Genomic DNA, 25,758 nt, shown 5'->3' with positions numbered 1-25,758 from the left:
TTTTTCTCTAATGAGTGGACTTATTCTCCATTAACAATACTTTAATTACTTTTTTTTCTCTACCCCTCTCTTATTTTACCAAAATTACATTAAAACTCGTGTCGAACCCAAAGTACATATTCTTTGGGGACGGATAGAGTATTTAAATCCTTTTATAATATAAATAAAACGGGCGACGCACGTCGCCGGAAAGTATAATATTGGAAATAAGGAATATTCCGCATCATACTAGCTTCTTATTTATAAACGAGCTAGCAAAAAAATTACACAAAATACAAAAAAAAAAACAAAACACACTAAAGCAATTGAAGCAACAAAACCAATTTGGTGTGTGGATTGTCGGACAGAGTATACTAATTTAATAAAAGGGTAAATAATTGATTTTTCCTCGACATTTTAGTGTTTTAACAAAAGTATTCCAACTTAAAAATAACTACAGAGAGATATATAATTTTCAATTTTCTTTTAAAAAATGTATTGTAAAAATTTTCTAAAGCTACGTGCATGGTTTTCATGGCTAAAATGGAATTTTATATTCCTTCCGTCCCATAAAAATAAGGACATCTTTTTTTCGTCCGTCCCATAAAAATATCTCATTTCTATTTATGGAAAGCTCTCCAAACTCATTGCTCATATATTTCAATTTATTTATAACTTATACTACTATTGTCCACCATTACAACTCATTAAACACTAACAATAATGTGAGTCTCACTATCCACTAGCACTATTTTAACTACCTTCTTCTCATCGCTCTTACTTACCTCCTCATACTTTACCAATTATGCATTAATTCCCGTGTCATCTCAAATGTTCTTATTTTTTTGGGACGGAGGGGGTATTAATTAGAAAATTGTTGATGTGTAATTATATTGCTAAAATCACATCAACTATAGGTCCTCGAACACCACCACATTGGTCAAAAACTTTTCGCAGATCAATATTTTGAAGTGAAAAATGAAACAATATGTACGTAGATCTTTGAAACTATCCTGGAGTTGAAATGTTTTCAGTAAACACTAAACAATCAGATAAAATTAAAAAGGTATCCTTAATTAAATACCCTTATTTATTTGGTTAATCAACTAGAATAAAGAAATAGTTAAAAATTGGGGCAAGGTGTATTAAAGAAATGTTGTAAAATTGATAAGCAAATCTTGTTTTAATTATAAGTGCACAAGTTGATTAGGAGAAAATCTTAGAAGAGGAAGATTTTGTGGGATCCGTGTCCTCTATTCTAGATTTGGAGTGATTTTAATATGTGTAGTATGAGATCATTTTAGTACTAATCAAATTCAATCATTCACCTTAATTTCACTAGCTGCTAAGACCTAATTAACTTAGACTACTGAAGACAAACATTATCACGCAACAAAAACAGCTTACCATGAGATATGTCAACATATGAATCAAAAGTCACAATTGTGTGACATATTTATAATTTTATGGGTATTTTATACCTAATGACATTTTGTACAGACAAATTTGAACATTGACATGTCATAATATATTTATTAGGAGTTCAAAATTTGAAGATCGTAAACCTATTAGGCCATCCGCATCGCGTCTCGATGTTGTTTCTATCTCATCTCGGAGAGACGAGATGGCATCGAGACAGCGATGCAGCCATCCATTTCGGTCTCGTCTCGGCGGGCGTCTCGGCCCGGAGGGTGGGTTGGCGAGACGTCTCGCTACGCGCCAGTGCCACGTGGCAAGCGCTGGCGCTAGGCGTGACGCCCACTCGCCGGCCAGCGAGTGGGCGTCGTCATGCTGACGCAATAAATAATTTTTTTAAAAATTCGATTTTAATAAAAATAAAAAATAAAAACGGTAATATTTTAATTTTTATTTATTTTTTTTTTCTATAAATACTCCCTTTTCATTCTCATTATACACACAAATACACATCTATTCTTCTCAATTCGTCTCTCTTTTCTCTCCAATTTTCATCTCACCTCTCCAATTTTCATCTCAAAATGTCCGGCGACGGAAACTCTGGCGGCTCCAGCGGCTATGACTTGAACACGTTTGGCGACTGGGGGGCATGTACAATGTCTTGGGTGCTTCCGGTTCGTCGACGCCGGCGGCGTACCAACCACCCTATTTTGATGTGGATGCATACTCTCGTCCCTCCGCCCCGAGGTATGGGCAATCGCAGGGATTATCCCAAATTAGGGAGGATTTTCCAGATGAACCCAATCTGGAAGGAGGACGAGGCGGTGGAAGCTCCGGGGGGTAGCGCATTCGACGCCGTGGAGGAAGAGGAGGAGGCAGCCGAGGAAGAGGAGGAGGATGTAGGCCGTCATCCATACAGCCGCAACGACACGATGACTCTGTTCAATGCTTGGGTCAGCGTCTCGTACGATCCCATCATCGGGATTAAGGTCACCGACGCCTACAACGAGAACAAGCCAAAGGGGTCCCGCCGCCGCACCATGAAGATGCTCCGCAGTCATTTTGACCTAGTCGACAGAGATGTCAAAAAATTTTGCGGGATCAACAAGAATGAAGCGGCGAATTACCAAAGCGGAGCCAGTGGAGCCGACATTCTGAGAGCGGCTATGCGAGTCTTTTTTTACAACAACAACAAAGAATTCAAACATGTCGATGTTTGGGAGGCGGTCAAAGACGTTGAAAGGTGGGCTGGCGGTGTCCAGTCCAGCACAGGCTCGAGCTCGAAATGCACGAAGCACACGGCGGGTGGTCAATACTCGTCTAGTGAGGGCGGGTCATGCAACGTCTCACAAGAGGTTGAGGGCACGGCCACCGATGTAGGGGGCTCCTCCAGTGGGCGTCGTCGGCCGCAAGGGACCAAGGCGGCTAGAGGGAGGAGGGGCCGAGGTGAATCTAGCCAGGCGGGCTCGGTCTCAGGCTCGAACACCCTATTGTCCATGTACTTGACCGCCACGATGACTGACACTTCCGGCATGACGCCTCCCCAATATCAAGTCCATTTTGTCGGAATTGAGTATATGGCAAGACAAATTGGTATTCCGCCTACAGGTGGCTTGAGTGCACCGCCACCGCCTTCGGGGGGATGATTCGCCGGCGGAGTAGTTTTTAAGTGTGTAATTTTTAATTTCTAGTATTTTAAATTATGTCTTTTTTATTTATTTTTTTAGATTTTAATTATGTGTTTAGATTTTAATTATGTGTTTTTTTAGGATTTTAAATTGTAATTTTATTTTATTTAATGAAGTGTGTTTTTATTAATTGAATTTGTTGGAAATAAAAAAAATGAAATTGAATGAATAGTTAATGGATGAGATGGTTAAGAGATGGTTAAGAGATGGAGGGATGCAGATGTTGTCTCTTAGTTAAAAGATGGAGTGAAAAGTACAGTGGGGCTCATGAATAGTTAAGAGATGAGACGGTTAAGAGACGGATAAGAGACAGCGTTGCGGATGATCTTATTATAAACTCTTTTTTTCGTGACGTCATGGGTGTCATTTGATGTCAATCACCAAAATAAATTTTACGATCTCATTTTATAAATAATTTAAAAAATCATAACCTTCTATATGTATAATTGGATATATGTATATAAAATTGTTCATGCTTAATATAAAAATTTGTGGGTGAACGTATCATTAGTCCTGATTTAATTATGTTGCGAGCCGATCCAATATTTAATGACTTGTTTTTAATTTTTATGGTGTTTGATAACATCCTCAGCACATAAGTATTTTTTACGAATCTTGATCTCTACTATGATAATAAGAATCGAATGTCATAAAACTCGTTTCGCAGATGTTTCGCTACGGTTGATTACTTTACTAGAAAATAGGAAGTTTCTGTTAGAAAGATAAAATTCAAATTATTCAATAGCCAATCTTAAATCTACCAAATTACTATTAAAGATGAAGCATAAGTAAAATAAGAAAAAGGAGGATTATTAAATGAAGAGAAACACAGTAGCAATATTCACGCTGTTTTGACAGGGAGACAAACAGACAATACATCGACAAACCCTAATCACCTGCTAACATATATAATTGTACTATAATGTATAAATAATTTATTGCAAGTACTAACTTTAGTTTAATTATGATGCTTTTAATCACCAAATCAGGAACAACCCAAATATAGGAAAATTACATAGGTTAGGAATCCAAGAGTTGGAATATAATATAAATATATATATTCTTGAGGAATACAATACACACACGTATCAATACATAAAATAAGTGGTAAAGCAATCAATACATAATAAAAATATACTAGTACGTACTATTATTGGCTATCTGGTTGCTTTGTTTTCATGTTTCATCGGCAATATGGAATCAATAACAAATACTCCACCCGTCTTCAAAGAATATGCACTTTGGGTTCGACACGAATTTTAATATAAAATTGATAAAGTAGGAGAGAGGTAGAAAGAAAAAATAATTATAGTATTGTTAGTGGAAATAAGTCTATCTTATTAGAAAGAAAAACTTTTTAAAATTAAAAAGTGTATATTTTTGTGGGACGGATAAAAAATGAAAGAGTACATATTCTTGTGGAACTAAGAGAATAATTTGCTAATTGACAGTGTGTTTTGAACAAAACACCTTTTAGATTTCAGCGTATGTTTCGCCTTTGGTCTTCTGTCTTTATTTTCTCTTTTGGGAGTTTTAGAGTAAAGATCATTGCTATATTTAAATTCCGAACTTTTAAATATTAACCCGAATTAGATAAGTATAAATTATAATCCTCAAAGTGTCTCAATAATGTTCTAGCTTTTCAAGTTGAAATTGAGATTAGACATTCGTCAGCTGAAAATTAAATAGTATAGTAAACTTTTTAAGTTAATATTTTAGATAGGTTGTTCTCTCATATTGTCCATCTAATCATCCGATGTTAATAATTGCGAACTATTAAGAAACTATAACTCAGTTGTGCTTGTACCAATTCTAATCGGGTTTCTACGCATCAATTAATGAAAAAATTGACAATGTGGGATGACATTCTAATAATTGGTTCAAATTTGATTTAATAAACCAATAAGGACGAATTTCACTATATATGTTGCGATAAAATGTTTTCAAAGTTGGGAAAGTCCATGGATGATTGCAATTTAAATCATCCCACTTGAATATATAATATCATAAATTTTTCATCTTATTGTCCCACAATTAGTCAAAATTGAAATTAATATGACAAAATAAAATATGATACAACAAAAACTAAGTTATTTTAGATATATATCGACGTCATTTAACAATACAAAAAATATAACATCGTTTTGTCAAAAATAACGTCATTCTATTTTCATGACGTATTTGATTTTGTAATATTAATTTCAATTTTAATCAAATGTGAGACAATTGAAAAAAGTTGAAAATTTATAATTTCATATTATTAGAGTTTCAAAAATTATTACGTTGACCATTATGATTTAAATGGAAATAATCCAAAAATTAAAATAGTTAATGACATTAATAATTCAATTGTGAGTATAAGTTCAAAAAGTCACCGGCAAGAATTGTCAAGACAAAAAGAGTAACCAACAATAAAGATAAAAAATTAATCTCACAAGTCATAAACGAGGTAAAGAGCACTCCTAGTACAATCAAACGCACTAAGAGCATCAACAATGACGGATGTCCACACGGAATTCCCACCGCCGTGTGGAAATTCCGTGTGGACGTCCGTCATTGCGCGTCCCAGGCACGGATACGGAATTCTGCGAAGGAATTCGCAGTTCCGCGGCGTTCCGCGGGGAATTAGCCATTTTCTTGCCAGGATCCTCTGCTGTGATTAGGAACAAAACAAGGCGTGTGGTGCATCAAAAACGGCGACGTCCAATTCCATTTACCCTTAGTTTCAATTATATTCCATTATCCTTAAGAAAACCCAACCGATTCCATTACCTTTCTTTCATTTTTTGTTTTAACTTTTCTTCCTCTATTGACTATTTTTAACCCAATTCTACCATTATCATTATAAAACTAATTTTTAAGCAAATATTTCTAGTAAATTGATAAATTGATTTTTTTTTATGAAAAACAAATACCCAAGCCACAAAACGGCGAACTACAAAGATGCAAGCCAAAAGGCGAGACCACCAACAAATTCGAAACTCCTCCAAAATAAGCAAAAAAACAGCCTAACAAAGCAGCCCCAACAAAGCAACAAACCAACCACCTCTCACTAAGCCAAAACCCACATCAGTGCCACAAGAGAATGTAAAACCAACAAGAGCTCAGAGCTCAATAAAAGTCATCAGAACATACTTATACTCTAATTTCAATACTTCTTAATGTGGAAAATTTAAAATTATACTCAATGATTTGTATCTTTTTAATTATACAACATGAAATATTTTATTTAAAAATATAATTCACTTAAAGGTTTAAAATGAATATCTAAAGTGATTATTTAGCTAGGGAATTAGCCATTTTCTTCATAATTATTCACTTTATAATTTTAATTTTCTCACATAAAGATGTTCCTATAATATTTCCCTTTAGAAGTAAATAAAAACATAATAAAAAAATTTGGATTTTAATCAACATATTGCTAAACATAAAGAGAGTATTAAAAGAATCTCCTACAATAATTGTGCGGGAAAAGCTAATTTAAATTATAAAATTTATTTAAATCAAATTATCATAACCTTGTAGAGTAGATGAGAAATAAATTTAGAATAAATTATGTGGAAATATATCACTAAAGGAATTTAAAAGAAAAATATAATTTTTAATTTATAAGGAAAACAAAATTTTATTGAACTAAGGGAAAATGGAATTGGACGGTGTCGATGCACCATGCCCCCTGTTGTGCTAGTAAGTCATCTAATCATCGACCAGGCTATTTTTTGTGATCCCCAACATTATTTTCCCATCTCATCGATAAATTCATTTTGTTGTGTATAAATCATAAAGAGTCTAGGGAAGAATTTCATTTCTGGTCTAATTGTCAAGCCATAATCTAGTGCAAGTAAGCTCATTTTCCACTTTCAATTGGTAAATTTTTTGTCTGAACTTTGAGTACATTTCTTGTGGCTTATTGTACTATTTCTTTTGAGTACATTGAACACATTACATTAAAAAAATCGAAGCTCGATAGAGTGTGTCCCATTTTTTATGTGTTCAAATACTATTTACCTTTTAAATATATATCTACAATATGCATTTTCAGCATGATAATTACGACATTGGAAAAAAATATAGTGAGTGGATGCGGATGTTCCAAGTCATGAAAAAAGATAAACAAGGTTTAGCCACATAAAGTAAGCATAAAATCTGATTCAATTATTGGAAGGCATAAAATCTTGAGTATCAATCTTTCTAGGAGAAAGAAACGCAAATTGAAGAAATTGGCCACATCAAATTAGTGAAACATAATCCCTAGATTCATTAATTAAGCTCGTGAAACCTATATATAGACCATTCATTATGCTTCATTAAAGTTATAAATGGGAAAATTGGGCACAATTCATAGAGTTTCACATACGTGTATTTTGGAAATACATGTACACCAATGTCACGACCGCACTTCCTAAGGATAGGAAGCACGGGAAATCGTGACTAGTAGGGGGAAATAAGAAGCGGGGATGAAGGGGGAAACAATCAAACAATTCAAGGCAATACTACTTAACAGTCAAAGATGAAATTCCATTTTAAGTTAACCAACGTTTCAATCCCGAAGTCTACAACACGAAAGATAACAGAGTTCGACAATAAAGAAAATAACGGAGTCTCTTGGGACATTGAATAGCGGAAGCAATTTGAGAGTTTAGCTGCTACTACGTATGAAGACATAATAGTAACCGGACCAGTTCTTGAATCACCGCTCAACATCCTCCGCCTCCCGACCTCGCTCAACCTGCACATAGGGAAAACATATACAGGGGCTGAGTACTTGGTGCACCCAATGAACTCACGCCCGAAAACATTCATCGTTAAGATATGTCAAGCCATCATCGTGTGGATCCCAGGTTTCACTTTAAAAGAACCGAGAAGCACAAGAAAAACCATTTCCATGAAATAGTGTCCGCGCGGACTAACATCATCCTCCATCATATACCATATCTGAACCATCATGTGAAACGAGACTGTGGCCACAATCTCGATCACTGGACCGGTCGACCTAGGGGACGGCTCACGATCCCCATCAGTGCACTAGTCTAAGTAGGGCGTAGACCCTAGTTAGACCCGAATTCGTTAACCATCAAAGTCTAGTAGAGTTTTATTCTAGTAGACAATCAGATAGGCAGTTTCAAAACATAAACACGGCATGACATACTTATAGAAACATCCTTATAACACCGTAAACATATTGATTTAAAATAAACGTTAAAGAATAAAGCCCACCTCAAATGCTTAAGTTTTCCGTAAAAGTTCCTCGTTCCGACTTTCAGCGTGCGTGCGAACCACCTTTTTGGAAAACACATAAAGTTCACATCAAACCTCTGTAACGACGATAATTAGAATGCATGCACTCTAATTAAAATCTTTTAATTATCTTTCTCAATTTTCGCGCACTTTCGGTTATTCGGCGGCCGCCCAAGGCGTCGCGTGCGACGCCGGTCGGCCGCTTACACTCGTTCTTTCCTCCGTTGGCTCCTCGTATTTTCCATAACGTCGAAAATACTTTTTTAAAAAAAAATTATTTACGCGCATACTTTGATTTCCGTAATTATTTACCGTTGAAAAAGTATTATTTCATACCTAGGTAAATTATTCACTCGTCAAAAGAACTTACGGAATTTAATTAAATATTTTCCCCCGATTAAACTCTCAATCACCGACCCGGGATTAAATTTCTTAGCCACCTTATTCCTCCAAAATTACATAGTGAGTCCCCATCAATTAAAAGAAGAGCCCAACAACTAAAAAAAATTAATCCAAGGCCCAACAACAAAAGTACATGGCCCAATTCCCACTAACTTCTTCCTCTCTTTCTTCCCTCTCTCTCTTCCCTCTCTCTCTCCTCCCTTCTTTCTCTCTCCCCGACTCCTTCTCTCTCGCCGACTGCCACCACGACGAAGGCACGCCGCCGTCGCCTCCGGCGAGAGACGTCGCTGCTACTGCCCCGTCGTTGAGGAGTCGACGCTTCCAGCCCGTCGCCGTCGTCCCTTACAGCCGTGCAGCTGTTGTTGGCGTCGTCGGTCGCTGCCGTCGCCGGATGGCACAGCAGCTGTCGCCGACTGCTGCTCCGTCGCCGTCGGTCGTCGCGCCTGGAGCGGAGGCAGACCCAGCCGCCGGACAGCCACCCACCTGCCATCGCCGAGAGGTCTAGCCGCCGGACAGCCACCACGCCACTCCGAACACGCCCGAAACTTCCCGAAACACCTGCTATTACTATAAAGTTAAGTTCTTTCTAAGCTTCAGCTATGTACGACGATCGTTTGGAAGATTCTAAGTTGATTCCTATTTAGTTTGGTTATGGAAGAAAAGCTACGAAACAAGGATGTAATATGCATGAAAAACTAGAACAACACATGCTTTAAACAAGGAATGGATTATACCTCCAAGATGGTTGAAAATGGTGGAAAGTACACAAGGTAGTGGCTCAAAGCTTCCTCCTCCCTCTCGGCACTCTCTCTCGCCGCTTCTCCTTCTCTCTTCTCTCTTTTTTTTTGCTAAGTGAAAGGTTACAAGAGTAAGTGGGGGGGGTGGCTTTGGGGTGTAGATATTGATGGGGAAAGTGGAGAGGTGGATCAAAGAGAAGTAAAACCGATCGGTCATGGGGGAGGGGATGGAAAACCGTCGACGGGGGGGGGGGGGGGGGGGAGGGGCTCTTTTTGGGCTTAGCTAGTTTAAAACCAAACTTGGGCGGCTTCCATAAATTAAATTTCAATTGGGCTAAAACCAATAAATAAATTACAAGCTCAAGTTAAAAACTACCACTTGATGTATTTAAAGAGTGATTAGAACTCAAGTTATTTTATTTTTAATTGGACTTCAAATTTATTTTGGAAAGTCCAAAGTAATTTCATACATTTTTATATTTTTCGCATTTTCCTTCGTTAAATAAAATTCACGGGCCTTTATTAAATTTTGTTATCTCGTTCTTCATAACCAAAAATTAAAGTACGAGAAATCGTACATAACTTATATTTGGTGTTGTTCCAAATATAAAATTCATTCAACCGTTCCTCAAATTACGCGCGTCATTATCCATAAAACATACATACCTTTCCACTTAATTCATTCGCCTTGCTAAAGAATAGCAATTTCATCATTGACCCTTTCAATGAGACTTAAACGTGCCTCCCATCGTTCACAATTAAAAAAAAACATAAACACATTCCTTTTCACACCACACACATAAACCACAATTTTTCCCATATCACATTTACCGAGAAGCACAGCATTTCGAAATAATTTTATCAATTATTCCGTTACATAAAATTAATTTCAAACTTAAGGTACGGGTGTTACATTCTACCCACCTTAACAGAAATTTCGTCCCGAAATTTACTCATTTCTAACGAAAAGTTTCGGGTATTTCTCTTTCATTTTATCCTCGAGTTCCCAAGTAGCCTCCTCGTGGCCATGGTGTTTCCAACGTACTTTCACGGACGCGATCGATTTGTTCCTCAACTCTTGCACTTTCCTGTCCAGAATAGCTTCGGGCTTCTCCTCGTAACTCAAGTCAGGATTCAAAATCATTTCCTCTTGATGAACCACGTGCTTGAGATCGAACACGTACTTTCGTAATTGTGACACATGGAAAACATTGTGCACAGTCCCAAAACTTGGTGGTAGTGCCAACCTATACGCTACGGGTCCCACCTTCTCAAGGATTTCATAAGGCCCTACGTATCGTGGCTTCAACTTCCCCTTTACACCGAACCTCGTTATTCCCTTTGACGGAGATACTTTCAAGAACACCTTATCTCCTATATTGAACTGTAAATCTGTACGCCGGACATCAGCATACGACTTCTGTCGGTCTTGAGCTTCCTTTATCCTTTGTCGAATTTGTCGCACGATCTCTATCATTTCCTCGACCGAATCTGGCCCGAGTATTCTTCTTTCACCAACCTCATCCCAGTAAAGTGGTGATCTACATTTCCTCCCATACAATGCTTCATACGCGGCCATATTTATTGTCGCCTGGAAACTATTGTTATAGGCGAACTCGATCAATGGTAGTACTACTTTCCAATTTTATCCTCTGTCGAGCACCACGACTCTCAGCATGTCCTCAAGAGTTTGAATCGTTCTCTCGGACTGTCCATCGGTTTGTGGATGGAAGGCAGTACTAAAATTCAGTCGTGTACCAAGCTCCCGTTGCAGACTTATCCAAAGCCTTGAAGTAACCCTTGTATCCCGGTCTGACGTGATTGTTACTGGCACCCCATGTAGCCGAATGATTTCTTTCACATAAATCCGAGCTAGCTTGTCGGATCCATGAGTTATAGGGATAGGTATAAAATGCACACTCTTGGTGAGGCGATCTATGATTACCCAAATGGCCGTATTCCCTTGCCGGGTCTTTGGTAAACCTGTCACAAAATCCATAGCGATATGTTCCCATACCTGCCAGATTATCTTGTTTTGGCTCTCCCTGTGGGGCTTTTGCTTGACTGCGTCCCAAGGCATAGGCCCTGGCTTGAGTCGGGTATGGCTAGCGACGCTGCTGCTGCTGCTGCGGAGGTGGTGTAGGATTCCTTCGAGGTCCGTTCGGCGTTCCCCCACCTCCAGTATTGTTGTTGCTCGGGCACTCTTTGGCGAAGTGTCCGACTCCACCACACTTGTAGCACACGTTGGTCCCGACTCTGCACTCTCCCATGTGGTTCTTCTGACATTTGGCACAAGGAGGTGCTCTCTGACGGAAATCTCCACTTTGGAATGGAGCAGCTTGTTTTCCTTTTCCCTGGGAAGAGTTTGAGGTATTCTGGAACCTCTTGTTGTCGAAGGGTGCGCGGTTCCCGTCCCATTTCCTCTTATCCCGGAAATTCTGCTGTGAGGTCGGCGGTGTTGGAGTAGTGGGCGTAACCGTCCTTTCCCGTGGCATCGCTTCCTCCACGTCCAATGCACGAGATAATGACTCGGCATACGAGAGTCTACCACGGCATGCCAACGCCATCCTGATTTCGTGCCTCAGACAGGCACAAAACTTCTCCGCCATCTTCTCGTCGGTGTTTACTTGCTCGGGTGCATAGCGAGACATGTCACATAGGGCACGGTCATATTCTGTCACAGTCATCCGCCCCTGCTTTAAATTGTAGAACTGCCTCCTTTGCCTTACGGTAACTCCTTGGAATGTATTTGTCATACAGTTTCTCCTTAAAGTCTTCCCACGTCAGGGTGTCTAACTGTTCCTGCGTCATTGTCCGCTGCTTAGTCTCCCACCAGAATTCTGCGGACCCGGTGAGCTGATAAGTCACGCACGATAGGCGCTCCTGGTCAGTGCACCTCAAGAACTTAAAGATGCGTTCTATGGCCCGAATCCAGGTCTCGGCCTTGGTTGGATCTCCCATTCCATCGAACACGGGAGGACGTTCCTTTCGGAACTCTTTCTCGATGTTCCGTTCCGGCTGTGGCGATGGTGGAGGTGGTGGTGGTGGTTGTCCTTCAGGACCCACACTGCTTTGGGTCTCGTTGCTTGCCCCATTATCGTGGTGAACTGCGGCACGTCGGGGAGGCATTCTGTTCAACACATGCATTAGTATAAAATCCAACTTTACCATCACCACTCCACACAACCTTTCCAAAGCGATAACACAACTTTCCATACACAACGTGGTAAAACGAACACAACGATAAAACAACGGAAACTTCATTATCTCAAAACCAACAAGTACGTGTTTCCACAAGGTCTTTGAAACAGGGAGGGAAAAACAAACGTCAAAAGAAACTACTACCTAGTTCGTCAAAACAAAACATTCGAAACTAACAAACATCAAAAGAAGACACTACTCCTCGGGAGCTCTCTCGTAATTCGCCCCTTCCTCGCTATCAACTTCAACCTCTCTCGCAAGGGGCTCTTCTTCAGGGTCTTCCTCATCCTCCATGGGATCCTCCTCGTCTTCAAGGGGATCTTCTTCCTCTTCCTCATCACTCTCCCGCACATCAGTAGCGACGTCAATATGCTCATCAACCACAAGGACTTCCGTCGCGGGAGGTGCGGAGGTGCGCATCCCAAGTCTCCTTCTCTTGGGGCAGTTTGGTTGCGGCGTCTCACTCTCGTACCGACCCCCGCTGTAGGGGTTGCGGCTCGATGAAGACGCCTCCTTCCTAGGAGGAGCATAGGGTGGCGGTCCACCACGAGCATCGACCAGTGCTTCCAAGAGAACCTTCACAAAACCATGCATGTCTCCCTGCATGCTGTAGTCGGGAAGCTTATGCCAGATGTATGACCGTGAAGCCTCGTCGGCCCACCTATTCCAAGGTGCCGGTAGTCCATCAATCAATCTCTTGATTCCCTCATAGTGCCTCACTCCACAGCCATGAGCATCCCGCCATAAGGTCAAGTAGTCGGCGACATAAGATATCAAAGGGGCCCTCGCGTCCCTCTCGAACCCGCGATACATTTCCACCGCCCGCAATCCATTCTTGACGTACCTTCCCCTTAGCGGTACGTGGATCGTGATCGCCATCTACATAAAAGTAAGTTCCCTTAGCAACCAATCGTAGGAAAAGAATAAACGAGGTAGAAAGAGATAAAAACGCGTAGAGAATGTCATTCGTGTTACCATGCATATACCTATCGATTTCCATAAGGAAAAGTCATAACAGTTCTTTTCTTGTTAAGTTATCATCTAAGGATAGATGTTTCGTATTTTATAAACGTGGTACTTGTGCAGTTTCGTCAATCCTTCACTCTAACGCAAATCGCGCTTTACAAGGTTATCCTTGTCTCGTCATTTCATCATCCCTTGGAATTCACGCCTTTCCACGCCCCATTCGTTCTATCACTTCTAATATGTCTCATTTCAAACTTTTGCCTTCTTTCGCGTTGAGCGCGGTGAGACGGAGTGTTGAGCTTTGAACGGATACTCTTTTAGTCTAGCGAAACGAGTCTAGACTAGTTTTGAATAAACGGCTCTCGGTCCAGAGCGGAAGGAAAAAAATTACTCTGATACCACTCTGTCACGACCGCACTTCCTAAGGATAGGAAGCACGGGAAATCGTGACTAGTGGGGGGAAATAAGAAGCGGGGATGAAGGGGGAAACAATCAAACAATTCAAGACAATACCACTTAACAGTCAAAGACGAAATTCCATTTTAAGTTAACCAATGTTTCAATCCCGAAGTCTACAACACGAAAGATAACAGAGTTCGACAATAAAGAAAATAACGGAGTCTCTTGGGACATTGAATAGCGCAAGCAATTTGAGAGTTTAGCTACTACTACGTATGAAGACATAATAGTAACCGGACCAGTTCTTGAATCACCACTCAACATCCTCCGCCTCCCGACCTCGCTCAACCTGCACATAGGGAAAATATATGCAGGGGCTGAGTACTTGGTGCACCCAATGAACTCACGCCCGAAAACATTCATCGTTAAGATATGTCAAGCCATCATCGTGTGGATCCCGGGTTTCACTTTAAAAGAACCGAGAAGCACAAGAAAAACCATTTCCATGAAATAGTGTCCGCGCGGACTAACATCATCCTCCATCATATACCATATCTGAACCATCATGTGAAACGAGACTGTGGCCACAATCTCGATCACTGGACTGGCCGACCTAGGGGACGGCTCACGATCCCCATCAGTGCACTAGTCTAAGTAGGTCGTAGACCCTAGTTAGACCCGAATTCGTTAACCATCAAAGTCTAGTAGAGTTTTATTCTAGTAGACAATCAGATAGGCAGTTTCAAAACATAAACACGGCATGACATACTTATAGAAACATCCTTATAACACCGTAAACATATTGATTTAAAATAAACGTTAAAGAATAAAGCCCACCTCAAATGCTTAAGTTTTCAGTAAAAGTTCCTTGTTCCGACTTTCAGCGTGCGTGCGAACCACCTTTTTGGAAAACACATAAAGTTCACATCAAACCTCTGTAACGACGATAATTAGAATGCATGCACTCTAATTAAAATCTTTTAATTCTCTTTCTCGATTTTCACGCACTTTCGGTTATTCGGCGGCCGCCCAAAGCGTCGCGTGCGATGCCGGTCGGCCGCTTACACTCGTTCTTTCCTCCGTTGGCTCCTCGTATTTTCCATAACGTCGAAAATAATTTTTTTTTAAAAAAAATTATTTTCGCGCATACTTTAATTTCCGTAATTATTTACCGTTGAAAAAGTATTATTTCATACCTAGGTAAATTATTCACTCGTCAAAAGAACTTACAGAATTTAATTAAATATTTTCCTCCGATTAAACTCTCAATCACCGACCCGGGATTAAATTTCTTAACCACCTTATTCCTCCAAAATTACATAGTGAGCCCCCATCAATTAAAAGAAGAGCCCAACAACTAAAAAAAATTAATCCAAGGCCCAACAACAAAAGTACATGGCCCAATTCCCTCTATCTTCTTCCTCTCTTTCTCCTCACTTCTTTCTCTCTCCCCGACTCCTTCTCTCTCGCCGACTGCCACCACGACGAAGGCACGCCGCCGTCGCCCCCGGCGAGAGATGTCGCTGCTACTGTCCCGTCGTCGAGGAGTCGACGCTTCCAGCCCGTCGTCGTCGTCCCTTAGAGCCGTGCAGCTGCTGTTGGCGTCGTCGGTCGCTGCTGTCGGCGGATGGCACAGCAGCTGTCGCCGACTGCTGCTCCGTCGCCGTCGGTCGTCGCGCCTGGAGCGGAGGCAGACCCAGCCACCGGACAGCCACCCACCTGCCATCGCCGAGAGGTCCAGCCGCCGGACAGCCACCACGCCACTCCGAACACGCCCGAAACCACCCCGAAACTTCCCGAAACATGTGCTATTACTATAAAGTTAAATTCTTTCTAAGCTTCAGCTATGTACGGCGATCGTTTGGAAGATTCTAGGTTGGTTCCTATTTAGTTTGGTTATGGAAGAAAAGCTACGAAACAAGGATGTAATATGCATGAAAAACTAGAACAACACATGCTTTAAACAAGGAATGGATTATACCTCCAAGATGGTTGAAAATGGTGGAAAATACACAAGGTAGTGGCTCAAAGCTTCCTCCTCCCTCTCGGCACTCTCTCTCGCCGCTTCTCCTTCTCTCTTCTCTCTCTTTTTTTTTGCTAAGTGAAAGGTTACAAGAGTAAGTGGGGGGGTGGCTTTGGGGTGTAGATATTGACGGGGAAAGTGGAGAGGTGGATCAAAGAGGAGTAAAACCGATCGGTCATGGGGGAGGGGATGGAAAACCGTCGACGGGGGGGGGGGCTCTTTTTGGGCTTAGCTAGTTTAAAACCAAACTTGAGCTTCCTTAAATTAAATTTCAATTGGGCTAAAACCAATAAATAAATTACAAGCCCAAGTTAAAAACTACCACTTGATGTATTTAAAGAGTGATTAGAACTCAAGTTATTTTATTTTTAATTGGACTTCAAATTTATTTTGGAAAGTCCAAAGTAATTTCATACATTTTTATATTTTTCGCATTTTCCTTCGTTAAATAAAATTCACGGGCCTTTATTAAATTTTGTTATCTCGTTCTTCATAACCAAAAATTAAAGTACGAGAAATCGTACATAACTTATATTTGGTGTTGTTCCAAATATAAAATTCATTCAACCGTTCCTCAAATTACGCGCGTCATTATCCATAAAACATACATACATTTCCACTTAATTCATTCGCCTTGCTAAAGAATAGCAATTTCATCATTGACCCTTTCAACGAGACTTAAACGTGCCTCCCATCGTTCACAATTAAAAAAAAACATAAACACATTCCTTTTCACACCACACACATAAACCATAATTTTTCCCATATCACATTTACCGAGAAGCACAACATTTCGAAATAATTTTATCAATTATTCCGTTACATAAAATTAATTTCAAACTTAAGGTACGGGTGTTACAACCAAACTCAAAATAAATATATGGAATAGACTGAAAGTTGAAAAGGGCATATGTGACTAAATTAAAGGAGAAAATGATTCATTGAGTTATACAATGAGATGTCGAATGAATGTCAGGCTGTTGAGGGCAGAAGATGGCCACAACGGTTTGTTGTTGCAAAACCAACTATGATGTTATGTATATTTCGTTGGATAAGTTTACCTAATTATTTAGGTATAATTGTCATTTTAATTGAACTTCTGATCAGTCCAATAACTTTTGAAGTAGTGTTAATTAATACTATACGGCAATATACATAAAAGATAAAAACGACATGGCTTTGATTTTGACATCTTTGTTTCTATTTTGACCATCACAAAAGAATTACAAAAAATGAAAATTTGTGATTTTATATTCTAGTTTAAGAAATTTTGTGGTTGACCATAGGTCAATCAAAAGTTTGTGGCTTAAATTGCAATTATTGTTTTCTTACCAAAATATATTTGAAGATGCTTATGAAATTTTGATTATCGTGATCATGTAGAAGATACAATTATAGCCTATAGGACCAATTTGGTTTGAAAAACGTGTATATGAAATTGCTACTATCACCAAGATCATATATAAAAGTAATGCAAAAAACACAAAAGATAATAATTTGGGCCAGCTTTGTTTGTCGAAATAATCGTTGCAATCTCATGGATGATTATCCATAAATAAAGGCAACAAATTAAATCGTATATGTGAATGTAGATTTTCCATTAAATAATTTTCTAGACAATATTATTTTTTTCAGAATGATATTTGCATATTTTAAGACTTTATATTTGTGCTATCTTACTTATAGAATAGTATATATTTTTTGTAAGCAAGTCTCGGCCCATATATGAATAACAAGCATGCCTGCATTATTTCACATACACACACACACACCTTATGCATCTTTATTGATAATAGATTATCATTAGTAGCGAACTATCTCTGACTAAACCAAGTAGAAATCCTAGTTTCTAGAAAATGTAAATAAACTTAATACGACTAAAAATTGTATTCGAAACAAAGACACCCGCTATTTATAAGTGGTCAGAAAATCCCAGAGACCCAAAAAGAAATAAAATGAAGACTAAGAAATAAAAAATAAAAAATAGGGAATAAAATAAACAAAAATAGAATAAAAATAGGGAATTAGATGTGTAGAGAGTCAAGAGACTGTCTCATTAATTGGCATAAAGGAAAAGTAAAAACTACACGATGAAGCAAAGAAGAAGATTTTCCTTCAAGAAAGTCTTGATTCTTCATGTACCCTATGCATTAAATAGGGTACCCTCGCCATCTCACTCCACTATAACTCCTTCCCTCTCTCTTTTTGTTGGTGAAGACATGGGAACATTTACACTTTGGGCTTTCTTGAGCATTTTAATTATGCAATGTTTTCAAGGTATGTCTCATTCATTAATTTTTAGCTTGTTTGATTGTAAAAACTACATCAATTCTAAATACCTTGATACTAATACTACATCATCTACACTTCATCTAAAAAGGCTTAATCTTGGCAAGAACAATTATAGTACAAGAGAAAGTCGATGCATCAATTCCAATCACAAGTCTATCGCCTCCGGAGGGAAACACCACATTCCTGGCCGGCACCAACTGGTGCGTGGCCAGACCAGGTGTCCCCCAGGCCGATCTAAAGATCGCTCTGGATTGGGCTTGTGGTCTTGGCAAAGCAGACTGCCGTGCCATACAAGCAGGGGGCCCATGTTTCGAGCCCGATACACTACTATCCCATGCATCGTATGCTTTCAACATTTACTATCAACAAAATGGAAACAATGCCATTGCTTGCCACTTTGGAGGGACAGCCGTTCTCACTCGGCACAATCCAAGTGAGCACTATATATTTAATCTTGTAATCCAACTATTTTCTCATACAAACTTCATTATGTATAAGACTAGTAAATAATTTTCAATTGGCAATGTTATTCTTATCAATGATGTATGTATATTAGGTTATGGAAGGTGTTCTTTCAGCTCATCCGAGTAAGTATACACTCAAAATTGGATTGCATTATTTTATTTCATAATTCTCATCATATAAACAATTTTACTTTTATGATAATTAGATAGATAATATCTTTTTCATTCCCTATATTTGTATATGTAGGTCGTTGAGAGCTTCATCAGCATCATCATTCAAGTACAAGCCACAAAGCATTTGGTGGGAGATTGATGTAGTTATAATGTTACTTCTATATTTATCAACAAAATAGTGAATTGTTATCAAATTGCTGCAGATGTAGGAAAAAGATTTTGAATCACCAACAAATTAAAAGGTTTTGTGCTAGGCTTAATGATTATAATAATGGTAACTTTTATTTTATTGAGTTTATTTTTGGGCTTAATTATATGCTTTACTTAGTTGATAGTTCAAGAATAATTGGCACAATGTTCATGCTTCCTTTCCTTTCTCTAACTTATATACATGGATTCTCTTGATCTTCAATTCCAACATGCTCTTACTTAATTGTTACTCATGATTTACTCAATACTCATAATATGCTCTTCAATCCTATTTATTTTCGGATACGGATATTAAGAAATGGAGTAAATATTAAATATATGTAAATGGAAACAGGATAAAGTAATAAGATAATAAAATAAGTGAAAAAGGAATAAAATATAGAAAGAAAATTGAAAAATAATTAAAATAAAAAGAGGCAAAATAAGAGAAATAAAATAGTACTACATTAATTATTGATAAAAATAGAAATAACTCTATAACGATGAAACATCTCGAATACAAATACATTATATTAATTTGTAACAGAGGGACTGTGTTTTAATATATATAATTCTATAATAACAATTGTAAGTTGCCGTAATCAGTAACTTTCATTTACATTTATTTCCCATATACCATTGCATATAAATGATACTAATAAATACTCCTACAGGCTACAAAGCAGTAATTATTCTTGATTACTAATATAAAAGACAATGCAAAATTTTCTTAATGATCTTGTGTCAATTTCGTTGTAGAGATAATAATATGTATTTCCACGTGTCATTTGACAATAAAGAATATTACTGAGTTTAAACAATGAAATCTAGATTATTTTTAAAGATCTATTTGGTATGTAGAATTGAAATTGAAATTTTATAAAATCGAATTAGAAACAAAATTCTATAGAATTGATTTCAAATTAATTAAATTAGAATTTAATTTCAAATAGGTGAAATGAATAATTTATGTGATATTGAACCAGAAAAAAATATATACACACACTACATAGTACATACACAACACACTATATGCACATACTATCCAACACACACCACACATACATCCACAACATACATTATACAAGCAACATACATTTCTAAAAGAAGATTACAAGGTTCAAGGAATAAAAGCCAGATTCTCCTATGAAGGAACTATACTAGATTTATACTGGCCATTGTAAATTAGTATTATTCCCGTTAATTCACCTAAATTCTCGGTTTACCATTTTTGAATCTTTCATTCCTTACAATATTCAAATTAAATTCTACATTCCACTTATAAATGTAGTTAAGTATACATCTTTGACCCAAAATGAAGATCAGCCAAATTGTCTACTTATCCACAATTTCATGATTAATTAATAAATATTCAATGCAATTTCTCAATTGCTCAGTTACTCAGTAAACACAATTCCCAAACAAGGAAGAAAAACGTTGACGCAAACAATTTAAAACAAATTTGAGCAAAAAATATAAAATGGAATCTTGATTATGATATTCAGATATCACACTCTTACTATTCACTGAGCGCTTTACAAATAATAGGAGTATTCATATATATAAAGCATTTTTGGAATCTCTATGTGATGTACTTACAGGCATTGTTTTCTTAAACCTGTTTTTGAGTTTCCAATTGCCTCTTTTAACTTAATCTGCACTCCAACTGTTTGTTTAATAGTTAAGAGCAATTCGGTGTCTCATTCAGGCGAAAAGGGCCGAGCTTCGAATCTTCTTTTTGTTAAAGAAATACTCCACTTGCGTCTTTCTCGAAGATTTGATGGCATTTTGCAGACTGAGATTTATTTGTGGGGCGGAAAAATGAGAGAGAATTGAGAACTTTTTTCTTGGGGCTTGGATTGTTTTCTGCTGCATTTATTGGGGTCTTCATTGTAAAGGTGGAGTCTTTATGAGTTGGGATCTTCAGCTTTGAGGCATTCTTGATTGTTGTGAATTGGGATTTACAGATTTGTTGATTTTTCCCCTCATTTTGCCCTGATGTTGTGAATTTGGTGGGTTCTTGGAGGCAGTTGGATTCTGATTTTGAGATTGCATCTTGAATTTGGTTGCATTGTGCAGAAATGGCTTGTGTGAAGCTGGGATCCAAAGCTGATGCTTTTCAGAGGCAAGGACAAGCTTGGTGCGTTTCCTGAAACATGAATTTTTTGTTTTGCTTTTAATTTTGTAGGTATAATGAAGTTGGGATCTATAATTTGGTTAGTTTGTTTATGAAATGAGTGTAGTTTTGCAAGTAGAAGCACCTCTTCAAGTGTTGTTTGATTTTCTATTTAATCTAAAGTTATGTTCTTGAAAATGTGGTGTCCAACTATTCTCTATGGAACCTGCCTATGCTTAGTCGAGTCTTATCTCCATTATCCATCATTGGCATTGAGCTTTGTTTGATCGATTTGGTGTTAGATTTATGTGGTAATTTTCTAATTTTAGCATGATATTGTAAGGGAATGAATACGCGTAACGGCGAATTGACAATGGCATTGAGCTCTCTTCGAATGATTGGATTTGTATGCGAACGATTATGGTTGAGTTAGTGTGCTGTTGGTTGAAGATGCTTCTCTACAATGGCGAATGAAAAACACGATTGTTTTTTGAAATAATGTGGTTAGGGAGGATAGCATTGTGTTCATTAATTTTTACTTTTCACTAGGGAAATGAGATATACAACTCCGTCAAGTTCTGTGGATCTAAGTAATTTAACTAGTAGGAAGGTTGTATTTCTTACCATGTTAAATTGAAAAGATCAGTCTTCGACAAATATGTAAGGTCTATTTAATATTTTCTCCTTGGTTGGAATTTTATGCATTTTCTGCATAGGCATAAGCTAGCTTTCTGTCTATGGTTCGCAATACGACTAATTCTTGCTGTTTCTTGAGCCATGATGTTTGTTTCAAACTTTATTTGAATGAACGAAGACGGGTTTCTTAAATGGCCACATGGAACACATTCTTTTGATCCTCGTTAGCAATGATTTGATCCGTAAAATATCTTGGTTTTGAAGTTAAAAACTTCTTATACATTGTAGGTTTTGCACAAGTGGTCTTCCAAGTAATGTGGTTGTCGAAATTGGGGAAATGTCGTTCCATCTTCACAAGGTATTATTTTTCTTAAATTCTCTTTTATGATACATTGATGCCAAGAGTTGTAATTTCTCACAATTGGCTTATCTATGAGAAAATTTGTGTTTTTTGTAATTACACCTCAAGTTTTGTATATTTAGCTTCAAAGTTCAAATGAACCCTCAGTTTCTGAATCATGTTAGTTTTGTTGTAGTTTCCGCTGCTTTCACGAAGTGGAGTTATGGAATGCCTCATTGAAGAGGCGTCCCGAGGAGAGGACGGCTGTGTCATCAAACTACCCGACATCCCTGGTGGAGCGAACACATTCGAGACAGTAGCCAAGTTCTGCTACGGGTTCAAGCTTGAACTCACTGCTGCAAATGTCGTGTACCTCCGCTGTGCAGCCGAGCATCTTGAGATGACCGAAGAGTATGGAGAGGGGAATCTCATCTCTCAAACGGAGAGCTTCCTCGACCAGGTGGTTCTGGACAACTGGAACGATTCATTGCGGGCCCTCCAGACCTGTGACAATATCCTCTCCCACGCTGAGAAACTCGATATTCCAAGACGATGCATTGACTCTTTGGCTGCCAAGGTGTGCACGGAGCAGAATTTGTTGGGATGGCCCGTGATGGAGCGTGGAGGCCTGTTGCAGAGCCCTGGGGGGAGCGTGTTGTGGAACGGGATAAGCACAGGTGCTCGACCGAAGAGCTCGAGTTCGGAAGATTGGTGGTACGATGATGCATCTGTTTTAAGTTTTCCACTCTACAAAAGGTTGATTCTCGCTATGGAGTCTCAAGGTGTGAAGCCAGAACTCGTCGCTGGCTCCCTCAGTTCATATGCGAAAAAGTACCTACCAGGACTTCACCGGCATCGTGGCCCCACCGTGCCGAAAAATCATCTGGTCGGGTCCCTGTCTGAGGAGGATCAGAAGCTTCTCGTTGAAGAGATCAATTACTTACTTCCGTTGGAGAAGGGCATAGTACCGTCAAAGTTCCACTTTGGTTTGCTCAAAACAGCTCGGATTCTTCGAGCTAGCTCCTCGTGTGTGTCGAATCTTGAGAAACAGATAGGTTTGCAGCTTGATCAGGCAACGCTCGAGGATCTCTTGTTGCCGACTTTCTCCTACTCAATGGTGACTCTGTACGATGTCGACTGTGTGTCGCGTGTTCTTGATCATTTCTTGGCTATGGATCAGGTGGCCACCTCCCCGGGCTCCTTCGACGAAGGCCAGTTGATTGGCTCGCCATCGCTAACACCTATTACGATGGTTGCCAAGCTCATCGATGGCTATCTTGCCGAGGTCGCTCCGGATGTCAATCTGAAGCTCCCCAAGTTTCAGTCTCTTGCTGCCGCCATCCCAGAGTATGCCCGGCCGTTGGATGACGGGCTTTATCGAGCGATCGACATCTATCTTAAGGTAGAAACACCATGCTTACCTTCCTTTCTTAGTTCACATTGTGCATAGCACATTGAGCTTGGTTGATTGTGGTGAGGCATTTGATGATTCGTTGCTCGCTTTTTTTTTGCATCTGTAGTCGCATCCGTGGCTAGCGGATTCCGACAGGGACCACCTCTGCCGGCTGATCGACTGCCAGAAACTCTCGTTAGAAGCGTGCACCCATGCAGCTCAGAACGAGAGGCTCCCGTTGAGAACAATCATCCAAGTCCTGTTCTTCGAGCAGCTGCAGCTGAGGACTTCCGTGGCTGGATGCCTGCTCGTCTCGGACAACCTTGATGTCTCAAGACAAGCGACAAACGAAGGAGGCTGGACGGCCACAGGCGTGAGGGAGAACCACGCGCTGAAGGCAGGTATGGATAGCATGAGAAGTAGGTTATCCGAGCTTGAGAAGGAGTGCTCGAACATGAGGCAGGAGATTGGGAGCTTGGGGCGTGCGAAGAAATGGAGCATTTGGGGGAACGTGTCAAGGAAGCTCGGGTTGAAGTCTCAGATGTGCAGCGCGCAAGAGGGATCTGTTAGCAAGCAGAACGATCGTGTCGAGGGTAATGAGAAATCTCGAGACAAGCTAAGGAAGGAGAAGGAGAAGAAGAAGAACACCGACTTCGGATGTTTAAGTTCGTGTAATTATTCATAATAGCGTCTCCGAATCCGAATCTGCATCGAGATTCAGAGTCGGAGACGACGACTCATTGACTTTGCGACACATGAACGTGCATTGTATCAAACGTTTTCGTGCCTAGAAGAGGACTAAGTCCATTGTACTAGGCATGCACACGGGTCAGAAACCGCCGGTTCCGGTTCATGAACCGGAACCGGCCTGCCAAGGGTCCCGGCAGCTCCGGTTCCGGTTCAAAAAATCGCCAGTTCACGAGACGGTTCAAAACCGCCGGTTTTTTGCCTGAACCGCTGTGACGGTTCGGCGGTTCATAATTTTTAATTTTTTTTTGCATTTCTTCTTGTTTTAGTGTTTATTTCAACGAGACTACAAGTCACAAGTCACAACTTATAAGGTACAATTTACATTTAATGTTGGACTTGAGCTTTTGGGTTGAAAGAGAGTGTATTGAATGATTCTCTTTTATAGCTACATGTTCTTGGATGTGTTGCTATTTCTTTCAATATGGGATAAAACTCCTTATTTATAACTACATAATACATCTCCATCATATCTTAACTATCTTCTATTATTATAACTTAACAACAAATATAATTACATAAAGTATTATTCTTTAATTCTTTATCATTATCGATTTGTTTGTGTATAAGTTTATGTGTATATTAACTAATAAATACAATTATAGTTTATACACATTAAGAGAATAATTATTATACAAATTGTATTAATCTAGTGATAACTATAATATGAATAATTATTTATCTATATACAAATCATATTACTCAATAAACCGTCGCCGCCGGTTCCGGTTCCGGTTCATGAACCGGCGGTTCCGAACCACCGGTTAACCGGCGGTTCGATTCCGTTTGTGCATGCCTACAATTTTTTCTAACATAGGTTAATATTATAGTAACAAATTGTTGTCTACAGCGTAATAACATCTTGAATGCAATTTTCATTGTAACTTATAAAAATAAACATTCTTCTTGAGAAAAAACTGCCTATCAAATTAATACTCCATAGTAGTGGAGTTATTTTTCCATTTTGGGATGTTCTATAATAACATAGTCATTTCCCTATTTAGCAAAAAGTAACACTTTTTTCCTCACTTAGTTTATTCTCTCTACTTTTCTCACTTTATTATCTCTTCAGTTAATATACTCCCTCCTTCCCATAATAGATGACATAGTTGGAGAATGACACGATATTTTAGGCGATGTTGTTTTGTGTGTTAGGTGGTGAGAGAAAATAGTATATTTATATTAACGTGAGAGAGAACTTTTTCCAAAAAGGGAAATATGACATCTTTTGTAGAACAAACTAAAAAGGAAAGTGTGACATCTATTATGAGACGGAGGGAGTATATGGCGGGAGCGGAATTTAATATTAAATATTAAATATTTAATTTAATATTATTTTTAATAATAAAAAAATATGC

The 25,758-nt window shown here is 38.8% G+C and overlaps 2 protein-coding genes across 3 annotated transcripts; both read left to right on the top strand.

Annotated features, from left to right (window-relative positions):
* The first annotated feature begins 18,242 nt into the window (after positions 1 to 18,242).
* On the top strand, positions 18,243 to 19,290 carry LOC121784008 (glucan endo-1,3-beta-glucosidase 13-like). The gene is made up of 4 exons (XM_042182186.1): positions 18,243 to 18,326; positions 18,430 to 18,774; positions 18,898 to 18,928; positions 19,053 to 19,290. The coding sequence occupies exons 1-4, from the start codon at positions 18,269 to 18,271 to the stop codon at positions 19,156 to 19,158; spliced, it is 540 nt and encodes a 179-aa protein (XP_042038120.1). The 5' UTR covers positions 18,243 to 18,268; the 3' UTR covers positions 19,159 to 19,290.
* A 1,463-nt stretch (positions 19,291 to 20,753) lies between these two features.
* LOC121785468 (BTB/POZ domain-containing protein At1g30440-like) lies at positions 20,754 to 24,587 on the top strand. Of its 2 annotated transcripts, XM_042183913.1 has the most exons (5): positions 20,754 to 21,066; positions 21,248 to 21,308; positions 22,209 to 22,278; positions 22,457 to 23,662; positions 23,781 to 24,587. In XM_042183913.1, exons 2-5 carry the CDS (start codon positions 21,250 to 21,252, stop codon positions 24,336 to 24,338), a joined length of 1,893 nt encoding a protein of 630 aa, XP_042039847.1. In that variant the 5' UTR covers positions 20,754 to 21,066; positions 21,248 to 21,249; the 3' UTR covers positions 24,339 to 24,587. The 2 variants fall into 2 exon arrangements, with proteins under 2 accessions (XP_042039847.1, XP_042039846.1); XM_042183912.1 differs by having other exon boundaries at positions 20,754 to 21,308.
* Positions 24,588 to 25,758: the final 1,171 nt, after the last annotated feature.

The sequence above is a fragment of the Salvia splendens genome, chromosome 21 (assembly GCF_004379255.2).
Source record: "Salvia splendens isolate huo1 chromosome 21, SspV2, whole genome shotgun sequence".
Taxonomy (NCBI): Eukaryota; Viridiplantae; Streptophyta; class Magnoliopsida; order Lamiales; family Lamiaceae; genus Salvia; species Salvia splendens.
Note: the sequence above shows the minus strand (reverse complement) of the source record. Positions and strands in the feature narration are given on the sequence as shown.